The sequence below is a fragment of the Chaetodon auriga genome, chromosome 21, assembly GCF_051107435.1.
Source record: "Chaetodon auriga isolate fChaAug3 chromosome 21, fChaAug3.hap1, whole genome shotgun sequence".
NCBI lineage: Eukaryota > Metazoa > Chordata > Actinopteri > Chaetodontiformes > Chaetodontidae > Chaetodon > Chaetodon auriga.
Window position 1 is genome coordinate 21,612,338 of NC_135094.1, and position 19,238 is coordinate 21,631,575.

General features: G+C 41.8%; 1 protein-coding gene across 1 annotated transcript in view; it reads right to left on the minus strand.

Annotated features, from left to right (window-relative positions):
• pde1ca (phosphodiesterase 1C, calmodulin-dependent a) overlaps positions 1-19,238 on the minus strand; it is a 134,342-nt gene that overhangs the window by 17,344 nt on the left and 97,760 nt on the right. Inside the window, exons 12-13 of the mRNA XM_076721407.1 lie at positions 2,634-2,754; positions 1,565-1,646 (exon numbers count right to left, since the gene is read on the minus strand). Coding sequence (XP_076577522.1) covers positions 1,565-1,646; positions 2,634-2,754 — 203 coding nt within the window. The remainder of the gene's footprint in view (positions 1-1,564; positions 1,647-2,633; positions 2,755-19,238) is intronic.

Consider the following 19,238-nt stretch of genomic DNA (forward strand, 5'->3'; position numbering starts at 1 on the left):
ACTTTATGTCTAAAATGCAGTTAAAAAGAGCATTCAATTTAAACAATACCTTAACTGATCCCTGCTCTCTTTCTTTCATTTGTCTGCCTGTCTCTGCATTTCTCTCTCTCTCTCTCTCTCTCTCTCTCTCTCTCTCGCTCTCTCTCTCTCTCTCTCTCTCTCTCTTCTCTCATTCTTTCTGTTTTTCATACTTAAAGGTGCCACTTTGAGGAGCTCTTTATTTTACATGGATGTATGGTCTTACTGCAGGCCTAATTGTCTTATTTGTATTTGTAAACAGTAAATTTCATTAAACACTAGTCTAAAAACATCTCTAGCAGTGTTTCTTTGGTAACCACTTTCACTTCAAGATGGGCATTGTGGCATCTCTCCCAAGATGAAAGTCTCTGTGAGTAGTGAAAGAACATATATTTTTTTTTTGCATGGTTACTCTCTTCCATGTAGGCTACCGTGCTTTATTTTAATTTTTGAAACAACACAATGTGCGCATATATCCCCTGGTATGTCGTGTGCGTCTGCATATTGTATAAATAATCATGGTGGGCTGCCATGACCAAAAATACCAGGGCCATTTTTTGGTCCCAGTCCAGCCCTGAGAGAGCATTAGCAACTTTAGGTACCTCATGGTTTCCATCAGTGAGTAGCTGACCTAGAGTCTTTTTTATGAGTTTATTACATTTGACCATTAGTCATCAGGCTACTACATTATATTTTGCTTAATACTTTACTTTATTACCACTTTATTACGTTTTAGTTGCTACACAATTTTATGTCTTAGATTCTAATAAGATTGTTTCACTGATGTGCTTTACCTGTGTATTTTCATATAAACTGCACGTGTAAGAGCACAGATGGAAAGAGCCTAAGATCTTAGAACTGTATTGTCAATGGCTGCTCCACTGTAATTGTTGCATACATCAGAGTAAAGGAATTTGAACTTGGTCTCTCCGATGACAATCTGTTGTGACACTGGCATCACCACAGGCAGCTAAGATTGAAGCAAACGCTTACATGGCATCTTCTCTTTCACTAAGGTTTTTCTCAGGTGTTGAATACATTCAAATCTAATGCTACTACTCAAAGGTGATCTGGTTTAATCCCTGGTTTAATTTCAAAGCCCTAAGCAGGTTCTTCCACTCAACCTCATTTCAGGTGACAGACTTGAGTCAAATCCTCAGTTTCACCAGAATGTTTGTCCATCCCATAAACACGATAACTTTGTCAATGAATCAGTGAATGAATATACACCATAGGTTTAGGTTGCATGATTGTTAAGGTCATATCAATAAATCCACAAAAAAGAAAAGAAAAATACAGGATTGATTCCCAAGAGACTCAGTAAAATAGTGGATTCTGCACAGAACGGTACATGTCTTACCAGCAGAATATCTTACACTTAAGCATGTAAAACTTGATCCTTTGATACATTTACTAGATACAAAAAAAAAAAAACACTATCAGGACTGCATACAAATGAACTAGATTTCTGGTACTGAATATACTGAAGAGAAATTTGCGAGAACTTCATACTGTCAGCAGCATTAGTTGTATTTCTGTACCTTACCAATCTGGGACTGGGCGACCATGGTGGATTTGCGATCACAGAGAGGGGAGAAAGGTAGACCCAGCTCTGCTTCTTTATCACCCTGAAAACAAATTCAGCATCACAAGGTACTTCCAGCATAGGCACACTTGGGCAGTTTCACTTACACATAGTATACTTTTCTTCTTTTTTAATATCAAACTATATGTGCGATTATAGCGGCCTGTGCTTTTTGAATAAAATAAGCCTACAGCCAAATAAATGTAACACTTTTGAACAACAGAACAGCGAGCAAGATTGCAAATCAGGGCAGTTTTGAGGTCATGCAACTGTAAATGCTATTATGCATACTCTTAACTCTTGCTGATGACAGAAGCCTTGCTTTTACAACCAGATAAGACATCTCGTTGTGATGCAAAAAGTTGTCAGTCCATTAATTTTTCTGTATTAAAATAAGGAAACGATAAAAGAAGCAATGGTCATTGTATCACTAGTACGTGACTACACATTGGTGCCACACTTGAAAGCTTATTGTTTAGATAGTATAGTGGTCAATGGGCAAACCACTCCATCTTTTCAATGTTAGTTTCCCAGGTCAATCTGGGTGATAGAGGCACTGGTATTTTGGTGTGTTGTCATTTGGCTAATATTTCATGTATTTTCAAAGTAGACATTGTTTGAATTTGAGTTCAGTAATTTTCTGCAAGCAAGTTACATTAATGTTATGCAAAATTTACAACAGAATGGAGTTTCTTATCCATATATGGTTGAGTTTAGTGACAAAGTAAAGTTACTAGGTTAGCTGAACTGTGAACTGTGAATACTCTAACTCATTATTTAACATTATGTAACGCACACATATGGTGATCAGGCATAAATAGGAGGTAGATTAGCCACAACAGAGCCGACATGCATTGCAGGCCAGTTGTTCATTTTATCATTGGCAGAGATTGTTTACTATACTTCCTAACAATAATTATGATTATTAATATTGAAACATAATGACCCATCCTTCTTCTATAATTTTCTTGTCTTTAAAGGCCCCAGGCCAGTAAAGCAGGAAGTAGGTCACAAACATTTTGGTGACTACCTGTCTGAAGAACTCCTCCAACAGAGATGTGGTCCAGCGATGGTGGAGGTCCCAGTGTTTGGCAGGGTGGCTGATGTCAGCAGTGTGCAGCAGCAGGGATAAGGCTTTTGGTTTGTCAATCCTGAAAATAGAGTCCAGTCAGTCACTGCTGACCTGTTGTCAATGACTTAACCTACTGTTGTTCTACTGCTACAGGAAAGTATTTGCTTTTTCCAAAATTTGGTAGCTCATTTCATACTCTGGTGTCTTAAAGCTAATAAGAAGGACCCTTCAAGACTAATTCTGTCAAGAGAAACCCAAATTGCAAAATACTCTTGAAGGAAAGTGTGCAATTTCACATTTGAGAAGAAACTGATAATGGTGCCATGCTGATAATACTAGTTGGCACTATTATGAGCAGGTAAAGTCAGTCAATGTGATGTTAATACATGGTCTCCACAACATTTGTTATTACAACTATTAACAAAGAATGACCAAACAATGACATAGTAACAAACAAACTAAGCATATAATGATGAGACAGTGAACAAATAAACGAAGGTGAAGAATTGGCAGGAAAAGTATGCCAGTATGAATTAAACAAAATTAGTAGTGGCCGTCACTGGAGCAGCTGGTAAAAGTGGTGATGAAGCCAATTATGATTAGAAATTACACAGTTGCCCTGCAATCGACTGGCGACCGGTTCAGGGTGTACCCCGCCTCTCGCCCGTTGACAGCTGGGATAGGCTCCAGCCCCCCCCGCAACCCCGAAAGGGATAGTCGGTATAGAAGATGAATGAATCAATCAATTACACAGTTAACAGAAATGTACTATTTGTGTAAACCTGAGTTCAGTGGCTGAGTTGGCTTGGCAGTGTCAGAAGCAATGAAACAGATGGGGTTATTGCAGAAGGGGGGTGAGGTTAAGATTCAGAGAGTAAAGTTGATGTTAGAGCAGGGACAGGGGGTCTTACCGGTAAAATGCTACCAGTTAACAAATTAATCCTTTCGGAGGTGGAGGTGATAACCAATTGGATTTGTCGTCTTACTTTTAGACAGTTTCCATTAAAAAAAACATCATATTACTAAACAATGACAATGAATAAAGATCTTGGGTTTTGACGCTCAGAGGAATACAATGACACTAAATATTCCATATTTATCTTGAACGGTTATCCATGTATGATTTATCACACGTTTGGCTTGCAGCCTTTAGTTATAAATGATAGCAAACTTCTAACATGTTATAATACCAAAATACACAATCAAACAGTCAGAAAAGTGATAAAGTAATAGCATTGCAACCAACGTCTGGGAGGAAAAGAAAGAGGACATTCATCAAGAAAGAAGGGGGTCTCTAGGTGTAACTGCAGTCAGTGCAGATGACGAAGTCTGTTTGGCAGAGGTCTGTTGAGCAGTGAGAATTACCACTATTTCTGCATACTGTGATGTGGGCGATGAAGTTGACCTGTTGAAGCAGACATGGATTGTCATTGAGCCATACGCCTTAAAAGTATAATGTGTAAAAATTGGCCGCCTGTCAAAGGTTGCCTCATACAAATAGGGGGCGGCACATCACCAGAGTCACCACAAACTGCTGCTTTTTGCTGTCATTATCTCTGGCCATAGCTACTAGCTGCTGTTAGCTAGTTAGCTCAGTAAGCCATGCAGCTAGTCTTTGTTTCTTTGTTTTAGTGTGTTATTGTACTTTTTTTGTGTTTCTTCCATCGCTAGTTGTGATCGAACATGTTCACCTACAGGTGTACAACTGGTGAGACAAGTGATATGCTTCTTACTCTTTTCTGGACTATTTAAAACCACATCAGTTGGTGGTTTGATACCTGGCTCTGGCAGTCTACATGTCGAAATATCCTTGGGCAAAAAACTGAACCCTAAATTGCTCCCGATGCTGCGCCATCAGTGTGTGAGAATGGATAACGCTTGTAAGGAGCAGGTGGCTTAACTGCCCTTCAAATGTGTGTGTGGATGAGTGAAAGCGCTTTGAGTGTTCATCAGACTAGAAAAGTGCTATATAAATACAGTCCATTTACCATTTACCATTGTTTATACATGAGGACAGCTGTTAGCATTGTGCAACACGAAAGTAGTCCCATTGGATAGACTGGGGATCCCTGCAAAAATAAGGAGAAGGAAGACGGGATGCAAAACTGGAGTGAAGTACTGTGAGAAGAAACCCATATGTATAACCCATCCATACCATCTCTTGTTATGAGGAATGTGAGAGCTGTCCCTAATAAGATGGAAGAGCTGACAGCACTGACCAGACTGCAGAGGGAGTACTGGGAGTGTAGTATGATGTGCTACCTGGCTGAATGAGTTCACTCAGGACTTGCATGTTACTTTGGATGACTTTCAACTGCTGAGAGTGGACGGGAGAGCAACAGAGAACAGTAAGACAAAAGTGTGAACAACAGATGGTGTAACCCAGGGCTAGGTCAGCAGAAGAGACACAGAGCCGCTAGTTGTTTGCATTTGGCCATATTATCTCAAGAGGAAGTTCTTGCATGTCATCGCGATAACGGTGTACGCCCCCCCATCAGCAGATGCTGCACCAGCCTGCAAGCTCCTACGAACTGTGGTTTTACAGCTGCAGACATCACACCCCTAGGCCCTCTTTCTCATCTCCGGTGACCTCAGTCATGCTTCCCTCTCTTCCACTCTCCCCACTTTCACCCATGTATGTTAAATGTCACACCAGAGACAAAAGAACCTTACTTACTAGATGCAAACTGAAAGGATGCTTACAGTTCTTCACCCCTCCCCCCACTGGGCTGCTCTGATCACAACCTGGTTCATCTGCTTCCTGTCTACATACCTTTGGTGAATAAACAATTGTCAACCATACATGTGAGTAGATGGTCTGAGGAGACCAGTATGGCACTGAGGCACTACTTTGACACCACTGACTGGGAAGAGTTATGCAGTCCACAAGGGGAGGACATTGACAGTTTAAACAACCTGCATCACAGAGTTTCCACAATAACAAACCCCAGGTGTATCCAAAACTAAAAACCCTAGTGAATGAGAAGAAGAGAGCTTTTAGATCAGGGGACAAAACTTAGCTGAGGACGGTGCAGAGGGAACTGAAAAGGTAGATAAGGACAGGGCAAGGACAACTACAGGAGGAAGCTGGAGGAGTACCTTCAGGGGAACAATAACGGGGATGTCTGGAGAAGTCTGAAAAGCATCTATGGCCACACCAGTGACAGTAGGGGGCAAATGAACTGAATCTGTTTTTCAAGAGACTTGATTCCACCCCTATTCTCTTCCCCACCCAACAGAGCTGACGGCATTACTTCTCCCCTGGAGCATCCTTGACACCAGCAGCACCCTCCTCACACCACTTAACCCTCCTCCACTCCACATCAGGGACTACAGACCCCTCTCCCCACATCACTCAAAAGGACATTGAGGTCACGGGTGAGTACAAATACCCGGGTGTTCATCTCAACCACAAACTGTTATTGCATCCACTGTGTAAGAAGAAACGTTACTGCAAGCCCTTCATTCCAGCAGCTGTCAGACTGTTGAACTCCAGCATCATTTAACATTTAACTATCAACATCATTTACCATAGCACTATGTTGATGTTGTTTCACATCACAACATGACAAACCTACTGTTTTGCACTCCTGCGCAACTTACGCTCAACCTTTGCTAATATCCATTACATACTTGTAGATATCCTGCACAATATTACATATCTTTTTTTTTTTTTTTTTTTTTTTAACTGTGCTTACATATTACTTCTGCTCTGTAATGTATTTTCAACAGAGCAATAGTACAAAATATTGTATGTTACTATCAACATCCTACCATGCACAATTCAAAAATTTTCCATTGAGAAATGAGCCACCCATTTAAAGGCAACTTTATTTTTATACACCTTTTGTATGTAAGGTACATAGATAGTTGATTCAGCTTTGTTTTCCTTTTTATTGTGTATTTGTTCTTTTTCTACGTCTCCTTTATTCTTGCTATTAGTGTTGGAGATCAGAAACAACAGAGACAACAGTCCCCACGTGCCTCATCCCCTCCAAGCTGGTCAACAAGCTCAGTGACCTCGGCATCAGCACCTCCCTCTGCAACTGGACCCTGGACTTCCTGACAAACAGACCACAGTCTGTTAGGTTAATTCAATTCAATTTTATTTGTATAGCACCAAATCACAACAAAAGTTGTCTCAGGACACTTTCCATATAGAGCCGGTACAGGCCGAGCTCTTTTATCAACAGAGACCCAACAATTCCCTCATGAGCAAGCACTTGGCGACAGTGGCGAGGAAAAACTTTCTTTTAACAGGCAGAAACCTCAGGCTGAACCAGGCTCTGGGTGGGCGGCCATCTGCCTTGACCGGTTGGGTGAGAGAGGGAGAGCAAGAGAGAGAGAGTGAGACAGACAGAGCGAGAGAGACAGAAATGTAGTCAGAGAGACACACACACAGAGAGACAGACAGAAATGCAATCATAGTAACAATGACAGTGGATGTAATAACAGTAGTAGCAGTTGCAGTGGATGTCAGGCAGGGCCATGGCAGGAGACGCAGCTGTAATCCTGCGAGACGTGCAGATGGAGAGGGAGAGAAGGACAGAGGAGCTCGGTGTATCTTTGGAGGTCCCCCAACAGTCTAATGCTATAGCAGCATAACTAAGGGCTGGTCCAGGACAAGCCTGAGCCAGCCCTAACTATAAGCTTTATCAAAAAGGACAGTTTTAAGCCGACTCTTAAATGTAGAGACAGTGTCTGCCTCCTGGACAAAAACTGGAAGGTGGTTCCACAGGAGAGGAGCTTGATAGCTAAATGCTCTGGCTCCTGTTCTGCTTTTGGAGACTTTAGGAACCATAAGTAGGCCTGCATTCTAGGAACGCAGTGTTCAAGTGGGGTAATAAGGTACTATGAGCTCTTGAAGATAAGAAGGTGCTTGGCCATTTGTGGCTTTGTAAGTAAGGAGGAGAATTTTAAACTGTATTCTAAACTTTACAGGGAGCCAGTGCAGAGTGGCTAATATCAGAGAAATATAATCTCCCTCGTTTTTGTCAGAACACGGTAGTGTTCTGGAGCAGCTGGAGAATATTCAGCAACAAATTTGGCCAGCCTGATGATAAGGAATTGTAATAATCCAGCCTGGAAGTTAGGAATGCATGGACAGCTTTTCTGCATCATTTTGAGACAAAATATGCCTGATTTTTGCAATGTTACTTAGGTGAAAAAAGGCAGTCTTTGAAATTTATTTTACATTCGAGTAAAAGGACATGTCCTGATCGAAGATAAAGCCCAGATTCTTTACAGTGGTGCTGGTCCAGCGCAATGCCATCCATAACTGCTATGTCATCAGAAAGTGAGTTTCTAAGATGTTTAGGGCCTCGTACTATAACTTCAGTTTTGTCTGAGTTTAGCATCAGAAAACTGCAGGTCATCTAGGTCTTTATGTCCTGAAGACATGCTTGTAGTCTAGTTAACTGACTGGTTTCTTCTGGTTTCATTGATAAATATAGCTGGGTATCATCTGCATAGCAATGAAAATTTATTGAGTGCTTCCTGATAATCTTCTCTAAAGCAAGCATATATAAGGTGAATAGAATTGGTCCAAGCACAGAACCCTGCGGAACTGACTTGACTGCGAGCGATCTGACAAATAGGATTTAAACCAGCTTAGCGCAGTTCCCTTAATGCCAATGAAGTGCTCCAGTCTCTGCAACAGGATACCATGGTCAATGGTGTCAAATGCAGCACTAAGATCCAATAAGACTAGTACAGAGACAAATCCTTTATCAGATGCAATTAGAAGGTCATTTGTAACTTTAACCAGTGCTGTCTCTGTGCTATGATGCACTCTAAATCCTGACTGGAAATCCTCAAATAAACTATTTTTGTGTAGAAAGTCGCACAGCTGATTAGCAACTGGTTTCTCAACAGTTTTTGACAGAAAGGGAAGGTTGGATATCGGTCTATAGTTGGCTAAAACCCCTGGATCAAGAGTAGGCTTTTTAAGTCGATTATTACAGCTACTTTAAAGGACTGTGGTACGTAGCCTGTTGATAAAGACAGATTGATCATGTCTAATACGGAAGAGTAAATTTAAGGTAAAACTTCTTTAAGCAGCTTAGTCGGGATGGGGCCTAAAATACAGGTTGATGATTTTGATGATGAAATTATTGAAATTAGTTGGTGAAGGTCGACAGGTGTAAAACAGTCTAAAACTGCGACAGGTTGAATAACAGTTTCTACGGTTTCTGTGTTTGAAGACATAACAGCACCTGTTGATGGCAGGAGCTGATGAATTCTGTCTCTAATAGTAAGAATTTTATCATTAAAGAAGCTCATGAAGTCATTACTATTCAGAGCTAAAGGAATTCATGGTTCAACAGAATTATGGTTCTCTGTCAGCCTGGCTACAGTGCTGAAGAGAAACCTGGGATTGTTCTTATTTTCCTCTATTAGTGCAGAGTAATGGGCTGCCCTGGCACTGCGGAGGGCTTTCCTGTATATTTTAAGACTGTCTTGCCAGGTGAACCAAAATTCTTCCAAACTGGTAGAACGCCATTTCCTTTCTATTTTTCTTTGTTTCTTTTTTTTGTGAAGTTTGCTTTAATTTGCGGGTTTGAGGGGTATACTATAGAACTAACCTGCTCTGTTTTATTATCTTCTTTTTTACGGGGGCAACAGAGTCAAGTGTCATATGCAATGAACCTGTAGCACTATCAACCAGGTAGTCAATTTGGGAGGGACAAAGGTTAGCACAGGAATCCTCTGTTGTATTGAGACATGGCATTGAATTAAATGCTGATGGGATCATATCCTTAAATTTAGCTACAGCACTATCAGACAGGAGTCTGGTATAAGAATTTTTGCCTACTGGCTGGTAGACTGGTAATATGAATTCAAAAGTTATTAAATGATGGTCCAATAAAAAAGGATTCTGTGAGGAGACTACTAAGTCTTCAATTTCAATGCCATATGTCAGAACAAGGTCGAGGGTGTGGTTAAAACAATGTGTCGGTTCATGCAAATTCTGATGGAAGCCAACTGAGTCTAATACTGAGATAAACGTAGTCCTAAGGCTGTCATTATCAACGTCGACATGTACATTAAAGTCTCCTACAATAATTACTTTATCTGGTTTAAGGACTAAACCTGATAGAAACTCAGAGAACTCAGCTATAAAATCTGAGTAAGGACCGGGGGCCTCATTTATAAAACATTGCGTAGAATCCATACTAAAAGTGTGCGTACGCCCAAAAGCTGAAAATGGCGTACGCCAAAAAATATGTGGATTTATAAAACCGTGCGTACTCACACCTGCACTCAGTTTTCCCTTTATAAATCACACTCCACCTGGAAGATTGCGCAGGTGGATTCACCTCACATCCCGCCCCCGACACACCCACATTTTACCATGAATGGTCAATGCAAAGTACCTCATGAATGTCTTTGCATATAAATAAGCCTGCTGATCAACGGCATTTTCCGTTCGATCATGGCAGCGAAAAGAAAAAGAAATTTTACAGAGACTGAAATCGAGGTGCTTGTGGGTGAGGTGGAGGCCAGAAAGCATATTTTGTTTGGTAGTCACAGTAGTGGCATCACGAATAAAATAAAAAGAAATGAGTGGCAGCACGTCGTTACGGCAGTGAACAGTTCCAGTGCCACAGAGCGATCTGTGGCAGAAAAAAAAAAGAAGTGGTCGGATCTGAAGGTGGAGGCCAAGAAGAAAGTGGCATGGCACCGTTGAAGCGCATCTGCTACTGGTGGGGGCGAGGGCGCACCTGAGCCCACACCGCTGGACACCAAGATAGCCTCGATCCTTGGTACGGCCAGCATGTATGGCATAGTTTCAGAGAAGGAAGGAGACACCGATTTGGCAGAGACCACAGAGGAGACCAGTAAAGTACAGTTTTATCTGTTTCTTAAATATTTGAACAGACTTGTGAAAAGGTAGTTGACTTCTTTGTGTCTCCAGTCACTGTGGAGTTGGAAGCGGTGGGTAACAAGGAGGTTCCGGGCACGGCGTGTCCTGGTACCGTGGCTGAAGCCCTGGCTGTCCCCAGCACCAGTGCGTCCCGACCGCATGGCGCACCTAGAAGTGGCCGGGTCCTGACAGACGCTGTCCTTCAAACACAAAGGGACACCATCAGTGCCATTAATGAAGTCCGTGACGAACTCCAGCAAATACGCACAGTGATGGGCAACATGTGTGAGGTCATGTCTGACGTTGCCAGCTCCATTAAAGATATTGTTAAAAAATGAAACATACTTGCCGTCTTATTTAAAACGCCCATGACACCTTCACGGAGCCTTGCTCCCTGCTGAAGTTCCTCATGTCAGGGAGGTGGTTGTGGATCGGGGTCCTCGTGGTGTGGGGGAGGGAGGCCATGCGGGTGGGGAACAGCATTCCCCAGTGCCACATTGTGCAAAACTCCACAAGCCATTATTATTTTACACACCTTTGTAGGGTGATAAAGCAGTCTGCCCCCCGAGGCATCCAAACACCTCCACCGACCTTTGAGGAGGCCGATGGCTCTCTCCACGACGGAGCGCGCGCGAGAGTGTGCCACATTGAAGCGCACCTCCTCTGCGCTCTGTGGGTTGATGAAGGGGGTGAGGAGCCAGCGCTTTAGAGGGTAGCCACTGTCACCTGCAAGGTATAACAGAAGAGTAATTATAAATCAGGCTTTAATGGGTAGAATCTATACAATGGTGTTTATGTAATTACCCAGGAGCCAGCAATCACGCGCAGCACCTGCCTGCAGTCTGCTCCCTACACTACTGTGCGTCAGGATGAATGAGTCATGTGTTGACCCAGGCCACCATGCCACTACATTGGTCAAGATCATGTCCGAGGTACAAATAATTTGTACATTGAGTGAATGCACATTTTTTCGGTTAACATAAGCAAATTCATTTTCACTCGGAGCCCTTATAGCAATGTGAGTGCAGTCAATTGCACCGATTACATTTGGGAAACCGGACATTGCTGCAAATTGCCTTTTAATGTTGGCCTGTTCACCCACAGTGTAAGGAAACCTGATGTATCGACTGGTCATTTTTATAATGCCATCCAGAACGGCTGACATTATGGCGCTGAGGGATGGCTGCGATATCCCAGACCTAAGGACATAATTTAACTGAATTATATCATACCCAAAAGGGGCTTTAGACAGACAATGTAACATTATATAATATTAATCATATCAAACACTTACCTGTCGGCTAATTCCCGCTGAAAGGAGCCAGTCGCCAGAAACCCCAGAGTGGTCAGCACCTGGATATGCACCGGGATGGCACGGTTCCGGCGGGTGGGTCTATCTAACACTGGGCCCAGTTCAGCACATAGATTCAAGAGCACCGCTCTAGGGAATCTAAATCAGCTTATTAGCCAGTCATCATCATGGGCCAGGAAATCTCCGTGGTCCCTAAAATTTCTCTCCATCCTGATCCTACCATTTGCGTGATCTTCCAGCAGTGCCAGCGCATCCATTGTGCAGCATTACGCACGAGTGTCACCGCACTATTTATATGCTCACTCAGCAAATTGAATGATTGTTACACACCTTGTCACAATTAACAGTAATCCATCAGTGCCACCCACCGCTCTGTATCATTTGAAGATGGAAGTATGATATATGAACATTGTGCATACAGTAGTAGGCCTAACGGCTCACTAAAGGAATACATCTATAACACTGCAGACTTGGGTGTTTATGATTACGCGGATCTATAAGTCTGATATGTGATCACATTAAATGTATGAGATCAATCTGGCTTCAATTCACCACCTCACCATCTGCACCGCCAGTTCCCTGTCTCCAAAATGTTCGTACGCAAGTATCAAAGTTGGCGTACCGCTGCACACATTCTCACGCAAAGTTTATTTTTATAAATCACAACCTTTGCGTAGGAAGTTGCGTACGCAACTTTCAAGCCCCGTTTTGTGCCTAAGCAAGTTTTATAAATGAACTGCATGTTCAGAACAAAATTTAATGGAATTATTAAAAAGCCAATTATGTTATGGTCAGTGCATGCATACTGTATGGCTCCTTGCCAATTATTAAAATGTTTAACTTTGGACAGTTAGCAAATCAGAAGAAAGTTCTTTGTCCAGAGGAAGACTATATAAATTTATATTTTGTGGAAAACATTTTGAGACTACCGCCTGTTGACTTTCCCTGACTGTTTTATTAAGGTACGTCTCCTTATTGTAGCTACAATAACAATCTTTTTAAACTTACGACAATCAGTCTGTTTGTGCATTATCTGTGTTTTTGAGTGCTTCTAAACAAATTCCATAAGTTATACTGCCAAAGGCCTAGACTGCCAAGAGATTTTTTCCATGATGTTCTGAGCTCCTTTCTCTTCCCCTCCATCTGTACTCATTCTTATCCCATTAGTGTATGGTTATAACTTCTCTCTCCCATAGTTTGTGCTTTTTTGGCTCCCTCCTTCTGTTGCTTTCTGCAGGTATTTCTGTCTCTGGAGTTGTAGAGTCTGAATCTGTGATTACAAGCCACCTATTGCCATTATTATTATGATGATGATGTTACACCTCTATCTGGAACTTCCATTGTTCTACCATATGTTCTCTTACCTCCTTCTCTCTCCCTCTCTCTTCTGGGCCAATCGGTTGAGGCAAATACATATATGCAGATAAGATTAAATAATTAACAGGAGGTCCCAGGATAAATTTGAGATTTCACTCGTAGACTTTCTTTCTGTGCTACACACGAGTAGATGTTGGCCAATAACTGGAAAGAATATGCGAGTGCCTGCCAAGAAACATGAGCCAAGTCAGCCACATAAGTAATTAAGGCTTAAAGATTCAATTTGCCAGCTTCAGCCATAAAAGCCCACCATGATGGATTTTCAAATATTATGAATGTCTTGAAAACAGCCAAATTAATGAAAACCAAAATGGGTATACAGCATTCAAAGACTGAGAAAAATTTCTTATACACTGAACAAAAATACAAATGCAACACTTTTGTTTTTGCTCCCATTTTTCATGAGCTGAACTCAAAGATCTAAAACATTTTCCATATACACAAAAGACCATTTCACTCAAATATTGTTCACAAATCTGTCTAAATCTGTGTTAGTGAGCACTTCTCCTTTGCTGAGACAATCCATCCCACCTCACAGGTGTGGCATATGAAGATGCTGATTAGACAGCATGAATATTGCACAGGTGTGCCTTAGGCTGGCCACAGTAAAAGGCCACTCTGAAATGTTCAGTTTTGCTTTATTGGGGGGGGGGGGTCAGAAAACCAGTCAGTATCTGGTGTGACCACCATTTGCCTCGCGCAGTGCAGCACATCTCCTTCGCATAGAGTTGATCAGGTTGGCAGGAACTGGAACATGCTGTCGTACACGCTGATCCAGAGCATCCCAAACATGCTCAATGGGTGACATGTCCGGTGAGGATGCTGGCCATGCAAGAACTGGGATCTTTTCAGCTTCCAGGAATTGTGTACAGATCCTTGCAACATGGGGCCGTGCATTATCATGCTGCAACATGAGGTGATGGTCGTAGATGAATGGCACAACAATGGGCCTCAGGATCTCGTCACGGTATCTCTGTGCGTTCAAAATGCCATCAATAAAATGCACCTGTGTTCGTTGTACATAACATACACCTGCCCATACCATAACCCCACTGCCACCATGGGCCACTCGATCCACAGCATTGAGATCAGCAAACCACTCACCCACATGACGCCACACATGCTGTCTGCCGTATGCCCTGAACAATGATGCAGCAGAACTGACCTGTAACTGACTTTCTCACCCCCTTTTTTCATCCCTTCAGGAGAAATGGAGTCATAAAACATCCCAACTTTTAAGAGAGACAGGATGTCTGATTTAGAGACACCTCTTCCACATTCTTTCAGGGGAGCGGAAGATACAACCAGTTCAACTTCAAAGGTTACCTTTCACCTAGAGTGTCTCCCATGGACATGCTAATTCTTCTTTACAGCTCCACAACAGATACAGACAAAACCATCTGGATGGATAAGTGCCAGGCCTCAAAAGAACCTCCAAAATCAAATAATGCTGATCGGTTGTAAATTAGACATTCCTGAAGCAGACTGTTTTTGTATGACTGTGTGCCTCTTTTCTATCACACCAGAATAATGAAATCTATATGTTTGAGTTAACTTTGGATCTTCTTACAGTATTAAACCCATAATCTGTCTGCTATCAATGTTTTTCCGGTGTTTCTAGCTTATGAAATGACAAAACTGTGGTTTTAATACTCCTAAAAAGTTTGTCTGCATTTCTACCATGGCAGAGGTTTGTAGCGGTTAGGTTGTATATGCTTGACATGAGTTGTCAGTAGTAACGATAATAGTGATAATCATATCGGCAAATGTAGTCTGCCTTTCTTTATTTCTTTGTCATGTTAAGTTAGTTATACCCTTAGTCATCATGTGTATTAGGATGAGTATTAAAAAATGTTATCATGATTATTGTTGAACGTTGTCATTATTCATAAGAATTGTCTAACGCATGTTGTGAACAATGTTGAAATGTCCTTGAAAATTGATCATTAAGACTATATGTGATTGACCATGGTGAAAAGCAGATGAGTCACTCATACAAATCATTAGTTAATTCTCGCTCTATAAGGTGAACTCACATCGCTCGCCTGCAAACCATCCCACATGCGCGACAGTCAATTGACACCCTAAAGCAAGTATACTGGCCACAGCATGCTGCGGACGCTCAGTCTTTAGTTTTCTTCTCTCAGTCATCTTTGTTTTCTCTTAGTCTTTAGTCTGTCTTTTGTTTGTCTGCGTTGTCATCTCTTGTGTGTAGTAGCTTGACTTCTTTATTCAGAAAAACGTTTTTTTCTAGTTTTTTAATCTTCGTGAAACTTTAATTTTTGCTCGCCATGTTAAGCCGCACAATTTTTCCAAAGTTAAATTTCTAGTCACGTAATAATAATTTTGGAGACATTTTCGACCGGCCATTGAAGAGACTCTCAATTTTATTATTAATCTAAAGTTTTGCCATAAGGTCGCCAACTCTCATCACTGAAGGCCCTTTAGCCAGCCTCGATCCACCTGTCTGGGTTAAATAGCCATCAGAAGCCGCTCTGTGCCTGTTACCAACACCGGAGATCCAGACCCCTGAAACATCTCTGTCCAAGATTGATTCAGCCCAGTGGTTTGACCGGGTTCCCCTGTTGGACTGCGGAACAGACCCGAGACAAACAACGCCTGGGGCCCCTTTGTGTCAGTTCGGAGCAGACATCCACAGGAGCGTCACTGGCAAAGTAGGCGTACTTATGCGGGTTTGAATAACGAGTTCGGTCCGTGAGGTTATGATACTGTCAGTTTCTTAAATTCTCTCAACCATTCATTCAAGAAATTAACTTTACATTCGTGTCCCCATTTTTCCCTCAAACTACTTCTCACTATCGCCAAACTCATTCTGCCATTATTTACTCTAAGTTTCTCGATACAGTTGTTTGTGTTACGTCATATCACCCATATCATCTGTCGTATTATTCATCATTCATTATTTATATTCATTATTGTGTTTAATAAATAAGACTTTTCATTCAAGTCTTGGTCAGATACTGTCCTTTTGAGCTGGATATAAGCAATCCCTGTATCAAGAGTTTACACTTCAGATCATCAGAATGGTCTACTGTTGGTTCATTCGTTATAATTATATCAGCGTTACAAGAAATAATTAATAAAATCCTCTGAGCTGAGGAAGGTTGGTGCCCCCATATTTTATTAACGAATGTAACATTAACTTACACTACGGCTATTTTCATAAACGGACATTTCACCCTCTCCGTTTTCAAAAATAACACGTGTACACATATCTGTTTTCAGAAAACGTTTCGTTTACACTAACCTGTGTATGTATGCAGTCGATGCTAACGGTGACGTGGACTGGCCCTTTGTTTTGGGGGGGGGTGTAGTTGTTACAAAGTTGCTGACCTTCAAGCACTCATTCGTCTCTGCTCCTCGATATGATACAGCAGCTGTATTTGCAAATGCAAACATATGAAAAGGGTTTGCACCAACATAAATGCGACTGCTACTCTGAATGCATCCATGATCACCATAGCCAAATGAAAATGTAAATATAGATCGCACTTTTGGCGCAGGTGCAACTTCTGGCGTACAATGTGACGTTGGCTACCTTAGACTCCATTTTTCTCCGTTTTTCTCCGTTTACATACAAACGCGCATCCGGGGTTTTCCAAAATCTCCACTCTGGCCGGAGTTTTCAGAATGCATCATTTTCAGAGGCGAATTCTTCGCTTGCGTGTAAACGAAGAGCACAAATGAAGGGAAATGTCTCAGTTTTTCAAAATATCCGTATACGTGTAAACGGAGCTTTAGAGGTTTAATAAACTGATTCCCCTACAGTGAAAACCAGGATTCATCTGTGAAGAGAACACCTCAACAGCTCTGGTGGACATTCCTGCAGTCAGCATGCCAATTGTACGGTCCCTCAAAACTTGCGACATCTGTGGCATTGTGCTGTGTGATAAAACAACATTTTCAGAGTGGCCTTTTATTGTGGCCAGCCTAAAGCACACCTGACCAATAATCATGCTGTCTAATCAGCATCTTGATATGCCACACCTGTGAGGTGGGATGGATTATCTCTGCAAAGGAGAAGTGCTCACTAACACAGATTTAGACAGATTTGTGAACAATATTTGAGAGAAATGTTTTTTTTTTGTGGATATAGAAAATGTTTTAGATCTTTGAGTTCAGCTCATGAAAATTGGGAGCAAAAACAAAAGTGTTGCATTTATATTTTTGTTCAGTGTAAATTAGCAAGATTGGTCGAAAAACATGGAAGCCATCAACCAAAATTTTGCAATGGATTGAGCTTAGCGGGAAAATGGCCTAAACTCATTAACGATTTGTCCATTCATCATAAATCTGAGTACATATCTTCAGGCTGTGGTTGGGAATAGACTTACCCAAGCATTTTGAGCCAAATGCATTGGGTACCACAAACACCTGAAAAACATGTGCTTCAAAACACAGTGCACAGAAGTTCACCAATTTTTGTGAACTTCTTATGTTCCAGATACATGGGCCAGACGTGGCCAGCGAACAGGCCAGGGGGGTCTGGCACCGTGTAGTTCCTGGAGCACCTCTTCTTTTTGCATTCTTCGTACAGGATGGAAATAAAGTAACGTTGGTTTAGCACGTCGATCAAAGGTCCGTAGGTTTAAAGCAGGAAGCCCTCCACAATGAGGATGTGAGTCTCCTCCTCCTCCTCATTACGGTCAGACTTTGGGACGATCTCAGTATCCAGGGTGTTATTAACGCCATGAGACTTTTCAAACTTCACCGAGTTCTCCAACCATGCATAGATCGTACTCCTCATGGCATCCATGTCCAGAGCAGTGATACCTAGCTAACTAGACACCTAGTTTTGTTCAAATATGATGAAGGGGGACAAATGGCTTGGAGATGATGAAACTAGCATGTGATTGGTCTCACTACTTATTTAAACAGAATTAAACAACTTAAAGTGACTTTGCTCACCATTGTAATATAGTGATGAAATTAAAAGTATATCAGAGAGAGAAGCTCAAAATGAGCCTATATTGTCTCTAATAAATGCATGAAAGGAAAGTCAAATGAAGCTGCCCTACAATATTAGCTCTAACTAACATAGTGATCAAATTAAGCAAGTGTCACAATTAACATATGCTGTTTCTAATTAGTGTTTTTATGAAAACTCAAGTGAAACCATTTCCTTTATATTCATTCAGTTTTAATGTTTCTCATGTGTTTCTCCAATGACAGGATAACCTACAAGAGGGGTCAAGTCCAACTTATCTCAATGAACACCCGATTTGATTGTTATCATGCAACTGAATAGGGATCACTATCACATATCAGTCACAGATATATGGACCCGCAGGGACCTACTAAGTCTCCTGGTACATTCAGGGGGTTATCACCCATTCACTCAGTACACACAGAGGGCTTCTGCCCATTAACAAAAATAAGACAACACATTTAACGATGCACCGAATACAGCGCTTTAGCACTTTTTTGTGGTACACAATCCCAAATAGTTAGTTGTTAAACATGTTTTGTGAAGGAGACATGCATAAGGCAGGCAAACATTACCATGGCTACATGAAATGTTTGCACATTGGGCTAGCTAGTATTTAGCCTGGTGATTTACCATGTTAACTATAATGTTATGATTTTGCTCCGGTGTGTTCTCTCCCTGGTCTAACGGTGTTTTCTTCCCTCCCTCTCTGTCAGCAGGCTGAGCGCGAGAAAGAGGCGGGCCTGATCTCCTCAGGTGCAAGCTTCATTGGACACACCTGCGCCTCATCGGCTAATCAACTGGCTTCTTAAGCCAGCTCCAGTTTGACTCCTGTGCCAGACTATTCTCTAAGCACTTGCCATACTAGTCCAGCTCCTGACTTGATCACCAGTCTCTCTCTCCGTGCGTCTCCAGTGTTTGTTCGCTGTGTGATTCTTCCTAGTGAGTTTGCTTCTAGACACTCTCTGTTTTTTTCTGCCTCCTGAGTGAGTTTTTCGCCCTTGTGGTGTTTTTGTGTTTTCCGTTATTTTGCTATTTTTCCCACAGTGGTGTTTTTGG